The sequence below is a fragment of the Apteryx mantelli genome, chromosome 1 (assembly GCF_036417845.1).
Source record: "Apteryx mantelli isolate bAptMan1 chromosome 1, bAptMan1.hap1, whole genome shotgun sequence".
NCBI lineage: Eukaryota > Metazoa > Chordata > Aves > Apterygiformes > Apterygidae > Apteryx > Apteryx mantelli.
In genome coordinates, this window is record NC_089978.1 from 149,993,037 (window position 1) to 150,006,882 (window position 13,846).

Below are 13,846 nucleotides of genomic sequence, written 5' to 3' on the forward strand. Positions count from 1 at the left end.
TCTAGAAACATGCTGCTCACCACCAAGAAAAAGCCTTAAGTCCCATATTGAGCCAAAAAGACAACTTGTGGTTCATAACTGCAGTTTGCTAAAAACCACTAACAGTTACTGACCATCCAGAGCAGAGATTACAACTCCTGTCAAGCACTGCACTTTTTGGAAATGGCCTTGTTGTTTGGATTTTTTAACCACATTTTACAAATAGTATCTCAGAAAACAGAAGGTGAGAGGGGAATGGAAAATAGACGATGCAGATTTTCAGGCATTTAGAGAAATCTCAGATTGCTGTTGATTTAAATAGGCAGTGGTTAGTTTATCTTGCCCCTTCCTGATATCATCTGGTATTCTGCACAGGAATGAACCTGAAGTGAAGCTTTTTCACACTTTTAGTTTTCTAGAAATGACCAATGTAACTAAAACATTTCAATTCTTACAGTTTTTGACGGATGCCCTACTTCAAGTGAATAACCAGACTCTCCTTTACAAATAACCCTGGGGAAAATGAAGCATTTTTAAACTTGTCTTGTTTGTTTAATTTTCTTTTGATATACAGTGTCCATCAATGGGATGGGAGCATGCTGGCAGTTATTCTTCAATTATGAAATGCAACACAATCAACTGAACTGCAGTTCATTGCCAAATGCTAAATGCACATATCTATAATACTGATTTGTAGCAGTTCTCTTACCTCTCCTCACAGATTAGGAGAAACAAAAGGAGATGCAGCATGCCCTGAATATAGACAAATCTGAGCTATACCCAAGCACAGATAGCTGGCTATTTCAGAGATCCTGCAGAGAACATTTTCCTAACCCCCTCTCTCTATTATCCCAGGGTAATCTAACATCAATATCTCTGTGGACTGCAGAAAAAGAGAATGCACTGGGAACAAGGGGATTGGCAGAGAGATAGCTGTGTTTGTAGCATGCAGTTTAGGATTCAAAAATCTATTAAAAAATGCAGAGATGCTGTGGGTCAGGGGACATGGGTGCTCATGAGTTTTCTAGAGGCTCTTCTACCTCTTGGACAGTATCTGCTACACCTGCAGTCTACACTGTTTTTGGCCAATTTGGTTACCACATGCTTGCCAAAATTATGCTTTATGATGGGAATACAGTTTTGCTGCACCTTTGTGAGTACTTGGAAGCAGGGTTCAGACATTTGGAGCAATCCTTCCTGCTCTGTATTGTGTAATGACTCAATGTATACTGCAATGAGGATCCATGGACAAGACAGAAACAGGATGAACAAATTCTAGTTATTTCTTCTCTCCCTATCACAAAAGTTGAAGACAATAGAGCCATGTTTATAGAGCAACTTCTTGGCTGCTCCCTGGCCTCAGCAGGGATTCTGTTAATAACCTTGTATAGATTTTTTCATGTACAGACCAGTTACCTAGGCTTTGCCTGAGTCCTGGACTTGATCTTTACAGTAATGTCTTAGCCAAGCAACTGAAATCACTTTTTCTCATTCCGCATATGAGGTGTGAAAGTCCTGTCATTAACCTTTCACATGCAAGTAAACAGCAGCATAAAGAACTGACGGAATCTGCCACAGCATGTGAATCAGTGGGAACACTTAAAGGATAAAAACTCTCAAGGGTCTAAAGATTCCTGTGCAAAAGGATTTTGTAAGCAGTCTCAATGAGGGTAGTGCTTGCTCTTTCCTGTATTTGCCCTCCTAAGAAGGGAGGCTGGAACTGTGCAAAAAACATTCCAGTGGCATCACTATTAGCTGCAGCGCCGCTACATACTTAACATCAGCCACTCTGTGGACTATTTAGTTTACTTTGTCTTGCTGTAAGCATGAAAAGGGTTGGTAAACAATTGCTTGAAGACCCAAAAAAAGGACTGAGTGAAATTCTTGAATGTAAAACTTGTACCCTGAGTTCTTGTACAGTTTTCTGCAATTTTGCCAGAAAGGATCCATTAAAAAAGGAAAAACAGACAGCCTAGCTTTTCTTTTGTTAGATATTCGTACATGAAATTGGATGCTCAAAGACAATTTACTTGCACAGAGAGTATCACCTGATACCTCTTTAAATCCCAGTGCTTCAGGAGGCAGCAGAAAAGTCTTAGAAGGGAAGAGGACACTAGAGGAAACTGATTTTTGGTTTCATTCTCAAGCTTCTTACCATCTCCAGCAGGTTCAAAAGTAACTGGCTGTGTTTCCTGACTGTATTATAAGCTCTACAACAAAGCTCCACAAACTCTTGGAAACGCTGTGGGTTTTTTCCACCTTCTGTGATGAAATACTCCATCTCTGATGTGAAGATGAAGGGAGCTCGGTCCCTTGAAAAGAGAACAATTACATAAAGAATTTCACAGAAAAAAAGCAAATCATGCAAGACAGTTAATATTTGTAACTCATTATTCATATTTGTTTTTCCAGTATTACCTTCTTCATTATTTCATCTCTCCCTTCTTCAAATGCAGACAGCTCTATTTCTCTGCCTGGTGGCACTGATTAATTGTGGCAGAGACAGGTCTCACAGCAAGAGCTTCCTAGTGAGAAAGCCAGCAACTGAACAAGTTTGAGGCTTACTTATTTTCCTTTAACTTTTTTTTTTTCTTTCTTTTTAAACTCTCATTGTTTTAATTTCTTGACTCCTGCCTGAACGTGAATCTGGAAACATGCTCTCTCCTGGTATGGAAATATTTAAATGTTGTACTCAAACAGTATGTGATATAATTATCAACTCCCTGCTAGACAAGAAGTGTATTTAAGAAAAAACCTACAATTCCACTATCCAAAAAAGAAAAAATTACCCACAGTGAATGGTGCTGCCATTAAATATACAGCATTCTGAAGGCATGTTTCTGACCCAAGTTACAACAGAATAAACCTAAATACATTCCTTTGTTTTCTGTACAGTTATTCTGGATTCGCCCTAAACTAAATAAGGAGCAGAATCTGACACCGTCTTGCCTTTTTTTTCTTATCACTTGCACAGTTTGTTGCTGTGGTATGGTATGGCAGAATAAAATGAATTAGCCAGGCTTCTGCTAACAATGCTACCATCGCTTTAGAAAGGTCTGAAATACTGCATCAGAAAAAACTACTGCAGTGGTTTACTCATCACAACTGTGTATACAGATGCATGTAAACATATTAGAGGGCTATATTCCAAGGAAATATGTGCAGGAGGTTAACCCTTAATATGAAATGAATTTGAGTAATCTAAATATTCTTGGGAAGCTCAAATGCAGAAACAAATTTGAGGATGTAAGTTTGTTTCTTGCTAAAACCTCACGTGGGCTGAGCCTGACCCCACTCTGCTTGTTGACTCCTTCATAAAAGAGACCAAAAAGACTTCCCAGGAGGTTTCTTCATTTTCCTGTAGAAATGTTTGCCTTGTACTGCTGTGGAAAAAAGTCAAGTTGCAGTGAGATTCCATGCTACAGCTGGAGGTCTTAGCCTCAAGAAATGTTCAGACTGCTTTCCCATTCTTATTCCTGGAAATGGTTCCTGTTTTGCATTGAAGCCACCTTTAAAAACAAATCTCCCATGGTCACTGGTCATCTCAAAGCAACCCAGTTCATTAAGTTTTTATAATATACTCTTCAATTTCAGCCTGGTAGTACTAGGAATGATGAAAGCCCACACTACTCATTCTTACTCTTTCTGTTTACATTTTTCTGTGTTGTGTAAAATGTGATTTTATAGCGTGACTGCTATGTACTGCCATTGTGTAATTTTGTGGTGTAGCTCTATGAGAATTACAAAACTTGTGTACATTACTGATTTCAGACAGCACGATTTTCCCAGACCTGACTTTAATTCATCTTTTAGCTTATCTTTTAACAGAGATATATAACACAGACATGAAGTATTAAATATCTTCACTTAACGCAATTTGAACCACAGAAGCCAATTTGTTGAAACCAATACGAAGGAGAGGGAGAGCTAGAAAGTTAACAATATTAATATTTACACTTATCAGTGGACAGAAGTCTAACCCAAACTCTGATCTGAAAGCATTTTGGCATCTTGACAATGTTTAAAAACCAAACCTCAGTTTCTTATCTGCACTTAGGTCTTTGGGCTAAAAGAGCCCATGTCAAAACAGCTGCTCTAAAGCTCCCATAACTTGTATTATGTTCAAAATTCATCTTTGATTTCTGATGTCCAACTGCATCCAGAGACCCAGTATAGTATGAAGACATAGCCCTTTCTGAACTAGCCCAAGTATCCCACATTAAGCTGCTTGAGCCGAAAATAGATACTGCAATCAGAAATTACTTTACTGAAAGAAATATGGTGTATAACATTGTTGGGTTGGGCTGCAGGCCATCTTCCACATAATGCAATGACTGCAAACATTGACCTCTTATTGCTGTTGCTGAAGGATCCATTTGAACATGTAACTCATATGTGTTCGCATTTGCATTTTTTACAGATTAAGTTAAATTGCATGAAGATTTTAAACTGTTTTACAAAGTTCTTAAATTTCTCAGTATCATTTAAAACTTTTTTCTAAGGTGGCACACCTGCCCTACCTTACTAATTTGGAAAATATGATGTAGAAAATTGCCTTCCCTTGGAGCATTTAAGCCTGGCTTTGCTCAAGGTTTTGTGACATCAGAGTCTCTCTCCCATGGTAACCCCTGCAGCAAATCAGATACTGAAGCTCCATGCCTGCAAGTATCTAATTAAGCTAGCTGCTCACAAAGGGAGCACCTTGCAATTGAAATTAAAGCATAAAAACAACTTAGTATAGGAGACCAGATCCACTAGAAGGAATAACAGAGTTATTTTTCATGATAATATTAAAAAGCTAACTTCTAGTGGGAGGAGATGCTTACTCACTGAACAGTATGTCTAGCATTTTGAAAAAAACAGATCTACAGGGCTGAATGTCTGTGTATACACTCAAAAGGTCTTTTGCTGCTTTCACAAACTCCTTTGGAATATAAAAAACATGTAGGGATTAGATACTCTAAAAATTACTTCAGTAAAATTGCAGACAGCCAAGTGCAAGTCACAGTCCATCATGCATGTGAAAATTTCCAACATCAGCAAACAATACCAGCTGCTTTAGCCTCTGCAAGAAAAACAGTAATGGCTGTCTTCATTTTTCTAATTTATCACACATGAAGCTCACTCAGGTGCACAACCTATATTTCTATATTAAACAAGTACATTTCTAATTGACAGCCTTGTATTACATGATGGCATTTGATCAAAAGATCAGCAATGCATCCAAAGCCCTCATAACAACTGTGAAAGACGTATCACCCATTTGCACATAAATCTGTTATATAATGTGTTCACATGAAGTCATCCAAAAGATCTAAACATGAAATGAATATTGCTTATCCCAACATATACTTAAGATCACAGCTAAGCCCTATAATACTTCAAATCCATAGGATGCTCAAAGACCAGTGAGACTGTACTACAATCTCTGGGAAAACAACCTCTTGGCCTAAAATCTGTATCTGTTTCAATTTGCTGTTTCAATCGAATTAATGAAATGGCTGGCACTAGTTTAGCAAAAATGACTCAAGAGGGTAGCTATTCTTCTTCTTGCTCTGCTTTGATGAGGTATTTTCAAGGAACAGCCTTTTACCTGTGGAACTTTAAATCTGTGGAAGACCAAAAGCTTTTTTTTTTTTTTCCCCCCGTGTGGTGGACTAAAGAAATAAAGAAGTGAAGCATCCTTGAATAACCTCTGGGTTAGAATGGCAATGTTGGATACCACCATTTCTAGCGAAAAAGCTAGGAATCAGTGTGACTTAAGCTAGGCCAACTATGTACAGTCTATAAGCATAGCTCCCACCAAAAAAATCATTAAAGCTGCCTTATCACACCTCTCTCTCTTTTTTCTTTTTCTTCTTCACTAACGCCCTAGATGATCTCATTAATGAGAGGGATTAATGAGCCCTTTGGTTTTATAATCAAAATCAGTCAAAAAGGCAGTACTTTCACTTACGATAGTCTGCAGTGCTGGATATTAATGGGTTATGCGTTGCTTCAGCTGTGTCAAGGGAGTTTACTCAAGTAATTCAGGGAAAAGCAAGGCTAGTTATGTTTTTTTATTGTGTGCTGCTTTCAGAGATTCAAGATTTTCATGGGAATGTGTTTTACAGTTCCTCTGGAGATTAAGAATGTTTGGATGATACGTCATGAGAGGGAGGAAGGAAAGAAAACCTCAAGCAACTGAACTGATCATCATGCAAAAACAAACTTAGTTTGGGGTGATGGGAACACTTACTAAGACTCTACTACACGTTAGAAATATGCTGCATCCTTAGAAGACCAGTAAGATTGTCAGGATTTGCTGACCATTGCTGTGAAACATCAGATGTAAGCTGATAACAAAGCTTGTAATGTCAACAATGGTTTTAGTTTTTCCTATTATGAATCCCACGGTATAGAACATTTAAGAAAGATGCGTTGACTTCTTTTTTTATTAAGTAGCAAAAGCATACAGACAATCAACAACACAGGACCTCTACTCCAATCCAATCTAAACTTCCTAATAGTGGTGGTTAGGGAAAAGTTCAAATCACACACAGTAGTATAGTGAGATCAAAATAGATTATTTTTTTCAGATGCAGTCCAAGCTGTCATGTGGACATAGGAGACAGAGTGCGAGAAACCATACAGAACTGTTCACAATTTAAAATCAGCTGCTCAATAGCATTCACCCCCATATGTTCCTTGACTTCTTTAAAACCATTTAGGCTGAGTTAGGCTGAGTGACTGATAGTATTCAGCATGACTATATGGAATTTAGATGTATCTGGTAAAATAGGAAAAGCTTTTAGGGAGTGTTTGAATACTGACACCTTTTCCTCTACAGCAAAAGCCAAAAGCTTGTTTAAAAACACACACACACACACACACACACGCGCGCGCGCGCACACACGCACACACACACACACACACAATGAATGCAAGTGCTTATTTCTCTAGCTAAATGAAGATATCTAATCACAGTAATCATATATATATATATATGTAGACACAGAAAAAACCATGAGCAAGCATATCCTTTGCATATATTAAATAATTAGTAAAAAACTGCACAGTAAAATTTGTCTTAAGCAACCACACACAGAGTCATTAAAAAAAAAACAGGCCTGGAAGGGAGACCACAAGAGATAATTCAGTCCATCTTTCTGCTCACCAGGACAAGATCAACAATAATCATGCTTCTGAGAAGCTTACGTAGCCTGTTCTGAAAGACTCCTATTAGCGGAGTTCTACAATCTCCCTAAGAAATTTCTGTTCCAGTATCTCTGCTCAAAGATTTTTTTTCTTAATGCCTCATCTAATCTCACTGTGCTTTCAGCCTAGCAATTCTTGTTCCTTCCTAAGGCAACATGAAGATCCTGTCTTCTTTACAGCCTCTAATATATTTGCAGACTGTTATGATGTCTTTCCTCAATCTTTTGTAGACAATTGTTTCAATCTTTTCTCATATGTCATGTTTTCTAGATGTCTGATAATTTAAATTACTTTTCTCTGGACTCCTTGCAATTGGTCCATATCTTTTTTGAAGTAAAATGTTGAAAGTATTCCAGCTGAGGTGTTACCAGTGCCACATGAAGCAAAAGGATTTTTTCACATTTCATGCTTTCCTAATACAATATTCCATCATCAACTCATTCAGCTTGTGGTCTAGTATAACCTCAGATCTCTTTCTGAAAAACTACCTACAACTGCTAACCTTGACTTTTAACATGATCAAAAAATTCTTATGATAGATGTCTGCTACAAAATTAAGAAACATATTCTCTATCCCATCATACTGGCTGCTATGAAAATATGGAAAGATATCAGTCCCATAACAAACCCCAAAGGTATGCCATTTGATATATCCTTCCATTTTGACACAGAAACACAGGGAACCACTTTCCAAAAATGGTTGTATAAGCAGTTTGGCACTTTCTAATAGTTTTATCTAGAAAATGTCTTCTTAACTAATGAGAATGTTATTTGTGAAAGTGACAAGTGTTCCACTAAGGATACATTAACTTACATCAAGTTACATGATATCTCCTCTTTCTCCTCTATTTCATAAAATTATCTTCTATTGGAAAGAAAAATCACTCGGCAAAGGTGATCGCTCCAGGAGAACTCCACAGTGCTTATTTTTCTTGTCATCATTATAGGAGATTATACTCTCTTGAGCAAGCATAGAATCTAAATGATGTAAATATATTTTAAGTGACCTCATAATAGAAGAGTAGATCTCAGCTTTGCATAAAATATAAATACTTCCTTTGCTGAACTCAACAGCAGTTTTGCTGCTGACTTCTATGAGGGTTGCTATCACTTGCATTATCACTGGCTTGTGTTGCAATACTATGTTTAGCTGACTTTTCTGTTTTCTGTTTCTTTTACAGAAGAAATCTTGTAAACAGTTCCACAGATCTGTATCTACTCACAAAAAGAGTAAAAAGCCCCTCACTGAGACTATATTACTCAAATCATCCAGAACTGACATATACCCATCTACATCTAAACAAAATGACAGTCCGAATTTCAATTGCCAAATAGTAATCACAATGCTTTAAAAGGGAGTAGAAGAGATAAACAAATTAACGAATTTTAAACAGCTTCCCACAAAACCAGAATTTATTTATCCTGAGGGGTTTACCCTGAATTCTATTTTTGATAGCTTTTATTTCCAGTAACAGACAGATGGAGACTCACTTGGCTAAGCAGGGAACTCATGACTAAGCTTCAAGGCAAAAAGGACATATATCAGACTGGCTACAAGAAGGAATATAGAGACACTGCCCAGGCATACAGAAATGGTGTTAGGAAAGCCAGAGCTCAACTAGGGTTAAAACTGGCAATGGACACCAAGAGCAACAAGAAGAACTTTACTGATACATTACCAGTAAAAGAATGAACACGGAAAATGTGGGCCTGCTGCCGAATGAGTGACAGTGGACACAGGTAAAGCTGAGCTACTCAAAACTTTCTTTGACACAGTCTTCACCGACAAGGTGTCTCAGGCCTTTGCTCTTACCAGGAGGGTTCAAGGAGGAGAGGAACTACCTGCAATGGATGAGGGTCGAGTCAGGGATTACTTGTGAGAACTCCACCCATGCAAGTCCACGGGACCAGATTGGCTGCACCCGAGGGTGCTGCAGGAGTTGGCCAATGTCATTGTGACACCACTCCTTATCATCTTGGAAAGGTTATGGACAGTGGAGAAGGCCTATGATAACTGGAAAAGGCAAATGCTGAACATGTTTTCAAAAAGGACAGAAAAAAAGAAAGACAATTCGGGGAACTACAGTCTCACTTCTGTCCTTGGGAAAATAATAGTGTGAGAACTCTCAGAAGCTGTTTCTGGGCAGATGAAGGAGAAGAAGTGTAAAACATACTTGACTAACCTGATTGCCTTCTGTGATGAAATGACTAGATCAGTGAATGTTGTCTACCTTGACTTTAGCAAGGTTTTTAACATAGTCTCCCACAGCATCCTTGCACACACACAATCACAGATTAGATGAGGTTGGAAGGGACCTCTCTGTAGATGGTCTAGTCCAGCCCCCCTCTTCAAAGCAGGGTCAGCTAGAGCAGACTATTCAGGGCTATGTTGAACTGCGTTTTTAGTATCTCCAAGGATGGAGACTCCACAACCTCTCCGGGAAACCTGTTCCAATGTTCGAGCACCCATATAGTAAAGTTTTTCCTTATGTTTGAATGGAATTTCCTCTGTTTAAATTTGTGCTCATTGCCTCTTGCCCTGTCACTGGGCACCACTGAGAAGAGTCTGGCTCCCTCTTCTTTACTCCCTCCCATCAGGTATTTATACACATTGGTAAGATCCCCCCTGAACCTTCTCTTTTCCAGGCTAAAGAGTCCCAGCTCTCTCAACCTCTCCTCAGATGTCTCCAGTCACTTAATCATCTTTTTGGCCCTTTGCTGGACTTGCTCCAATAGGTCCGTGTCCTTCTTGTATGGGGAGCTCAAAACTGGACACAACACTCCAGACATGGTCTCACCAGGGCTGAGTACAGGAGAAGGATCAACTCCCTCAGCTTGCTGACAATGCATTTCCAGGAGGCTGTTGGCCTTCTTTGCAGCAAGGGTGTACTGCTGGGTTATGGTCATCTTGTCCACCAGGACCACCAGGTCCTTCTCTACAAAGCTGCTCTCCAGCTGATTGGCCCCCAGCCTGGACTAGTGCACGGGGTTATTCCTCCCCAAGCACAGGACTTGGCATTTGCCTTTGTTGAACTTCATGAGATTGCTGTTGGCCCATGTCTCCAGCTTGTTGAGGTCCCTCTGAATGGCAGTGCAACCATCTGGTGTATCAGCCACTCCTCCCAGTTTTGTATCACTTACAAACTTGCTGAAGGTGCATTCTGTCCCATCATCCCGGTCATTAATAAAGATGTTCAGCAGTATTAGATCCAGTATTGACTACCAGTGACTGGCCTCCAGCTGGACTTCGTGCCATTGATCACAAACCCTTCAGCTCAGCAGTTTTTCCAGTTTTCAATCCACTTCACCATCCACTGATCTAGCTCATGCTTCATCAGTTTGTTTATGAGGATGTTATAAGAGACAGCATTGAAAGTCTTGTTAAAGTCAAGATAAACAACATTCATTGCTCTTCCCTCATCCACCAAGCCAGTCATCTCATAGTAGGAGGCTATCAGGTTAGTCAAGCATGATATCCCCTTTCTAAATCCATGCTGACACTCCTAGACACCTTCTTGTCCTTCATTTGTTTCAAAATAGTTTCCAGGATTATTTACTCCATCACCTTCCCATGGATCAAGATGAGGCTGACCAACCTGTAGTTCCTCGGATCCTCCTTCTTGCTCTTGAAGACAGGAGTGACATTTGTTTTTCCCCAGTTGTCAGGAACCTGCCACAATTGTCATGATCTTTCAAAGATAATTGAGAGTGGTCTCACAATGACAGTGGCCAGCTCCCTCAGCACTTGTGGCTGCATGCCATCAGGTACCATGGACTTGTGCATCTCCAGTTTGTTTATATGTTCCCATACCTGATCTCCCATCACCAAGGGAAAGTATTCCTTGCTTCGGACTTTCCCATGCATCTCTGGGGCCTAGGATTCCTTAAGGCAAATCCTACCAGTAAAGATGGAGGCAAAGAAGGCATTGAGTACTTCAGCCTTCTCCATATTCCCATCACCAGGTTCCCTGCCCCATTCAGTAGCAGGCCCACATTTTCCCTACTCTTCCTCTTGCTGCTGATGTACTTGTACAAGCCCTTCCTTCTGCCCTTCAGAGTCAATGGCAGGTGGTCTTTGGCTTTCCTAACTCTTGCCCTGCATGCTCAGGCAGTGTCTCTATATTCCTCCTGCATAACTTGTCCCCACTTCCACTTCTCATATCCTTCCTTTTCATGCTGGAGTTTAGTCAGGAGCGACTTGTTCATCCATGCAGACCTCCTGCTGCCTTTGTTTGACTTTCTGCATGTTGGGATGGACCAATCTTGAGTGTGGAGGAGGTGATCCTTGAAAATCAACCAGCTCTCCTGAACCCCTCTTCTCTCCAGGACTGTCTTCCATGGGATTCTTCCAAGCAGGTTCTTGAACTGGCCAAAGTCTGCTCTCCTGATATCCAGGGCTGTGATCCTGCTTTTTGCCTTGTTTCCTCCTCTAAGGATCCTGAACTCCACCATTTCATGGTCACTGCAGCCAAAGTTGCACTCAATCTTCATATACACAACCATTTCTTTCTTGTTTATAAGTATGAGGTCTAGCAGAGTAACTCTCCTCATCGGCTTCTTGATCACCTGAGTTAGGAAGTTGTCCTCAATGCATGCCATAAACTTCCCACATTGCTTGTGCCCTACTATGTTGCACTTCCAGTAGATGTAAGAGCAGTTCAAATCTCCCATGAGGACAAGGGCCTGTAAACATAAGGCTTCTTTCAGTTGTCTGGAGAAGGTCTCATCTGTTGCTTCTTCCTAATCAGGCATTCTGTAGCACCCACCAAAATGTTGCCCATGTTGGGCTGCCCTCTAATCCTGACCCATCAGTTTTCAGCTTGCTCATCACCCATCCCTATGCAGAGCTCCAGGCATTCCTGCTGCTCTCTCACAGAAAGGGCAAGTCCCACCTCACCACCCCAGACTGTCCATTCCAAAGAGCTGCCTGTATCCAGCTGTTGCAGTACTCCAGGTGTGCAAGCTATCCCATGACGTTTATGTGATCCCAATGAGATCATCATCCTGAAACTTCACACAGACTTCTAATTCCTCCTGTCTGTTCCCCACACTATGTGCGTTAGTTCACAGGCACTTCAGAGAGGCATTGAGTCATGCTTATTTCCGGGAAAAGGTAGGAGGGTTTCCCTCATAATGCAGTCCTCTCAGCACTTATCTGTGTGCATATGCATGAGGTGGGCCCCCTTCAGCCTTGTTTTGCTCATTATGAGATCTCTATTGTCCATATCACCCTACACCCTTTGCTTGCCCACCTGGTCCACCACTACCTCTCTTGACTGTGGGTCATTCATCCTCCCCCCTGCCCCCCTGCCCCCCATGGTGTTCCAACTTTAAAGCTCACCTCATCAGGTTGGCCAGCCTGTTGGCAAAGATGCTTTTACCCCCCTTTGTAAGGTAGGTCCCATCTCTTCCAAGCAGTCCTTGATCCTCAAAGAGGGTCCCAGGGTCATGAAAACCAAGGCTCTGTTGTTGACACCAGCTGTGCAAACAACTGTTGACCCACAGAATACATCCACTCCTCTTCAAGCCCTTCCCACTCACCAGCAGGATTGAGAGAAAAATCAGCTGGGCCCCCATATCCTTGATCTTCTGCCCCAGAGCCACGCAGTCATGCTTGATATTCCCTGCTGTGCTTGATAAGCTCCAGGATCATGCTTGATACGCATCAAGGGTAGTAGTCTGAGAGTGAGACAAAACTTGGCAGTCTTTCCACATTGTCCTGGATCCAAGCCCCCTGGCAAGCAGAAACCTCCCTAGACAACAGGTCACATCAGCAGACAAGGGCTTCCATCCCCCACAGCAGAGAGTTTCTCACTGCTACCACTCACTGCTTTCTCCTGCTGCTGTGTGGTTCAGGCTCAGCCAGCACTGATGCTTCATCTGACGGGCGCTTCCAGCCCCTTGTCTGCTGCCGGGGCACTGAACCTGCTCTGTAGGTACAGATCTGCATGTGGGGCATGAGCCATCCTCCTGGTGCCAGAAGTCACAAGCTTCTAGCCTTTGCCATCATGGGAATCTCCATTTCTCAACCCCATAAGCACAGATTCTGCTACCCCTTCTTCAGTACAGCTGGGGGTTGAGGCTCCTCTTGTACCTGCAGGGTCTCTGAGAAGATCTGGTCAATACCCTTTTCATTATCTCTGATGCTTTGCAGTCTGCTGCCCTCCTCCTGCAACTCCTTCACTTGGTGACACAGATCTTCCACTACTGTGTACCTCCTGCAGGCAAGGAGACCATCTCCGCCTCATCAAGAGCTTCAATATTGAATCAGACAGCCTGGAGAGGTAGCCCATGGAGGTTTTCAAGATTCAACTAGACAAAGCGGTGAGCAAACTGGTCTGAATTCAGTGCTGACCTTGCTTTGAGCAGGAGGCTGACTGTAGACATCCAGAGGTCTCTCCCAACCTATATGATCCTGTGACCTGGGTAAGGATTCTGCTTACAACACTTGCATAAAAATGTTCCTGAATGACCTGAGTAGCCTTGGCTTAGGTAAACTACAGGGCATGGACATTCACAGAATGCACCTAATATTTTGACCTACATTCTTCAACCAAATAACCAGCAATAAAGTCCTTACCAGATAACATGGTTTTAACTCTCTCCCTTTTCTGCCATTTCTACTGTTGTTTGAGATACCTACCGCAGAAAAATATTTCTAATCGTAAAT

General features: G+C 41.3%; 1 protein-coding gene across 1 annotated transcript in view; it reads right to left on the reverse strand.

The window, feature by feature from the left end:
* Positions 1-13,846, reverse strand: part of PIK3C2G (phosphatidylinositol-4-phosphate 3-kinase catalytic subunit type 2 gamma) — a 216,234-nt gene that overhangs the window by 58,327 nt on the left and 144,061 nt on the right. Inside the window, exon 24 of the mRNA XM_067289854.1 lies at positions 2,135-2,291. Coding sequence (XP_067145955.1) covers positions 2,135-2,291 — 157 coding nt within the window. The remainder of the gene's footprint in view (positions 1-2,134; positions 2,292-13,846) is intronic.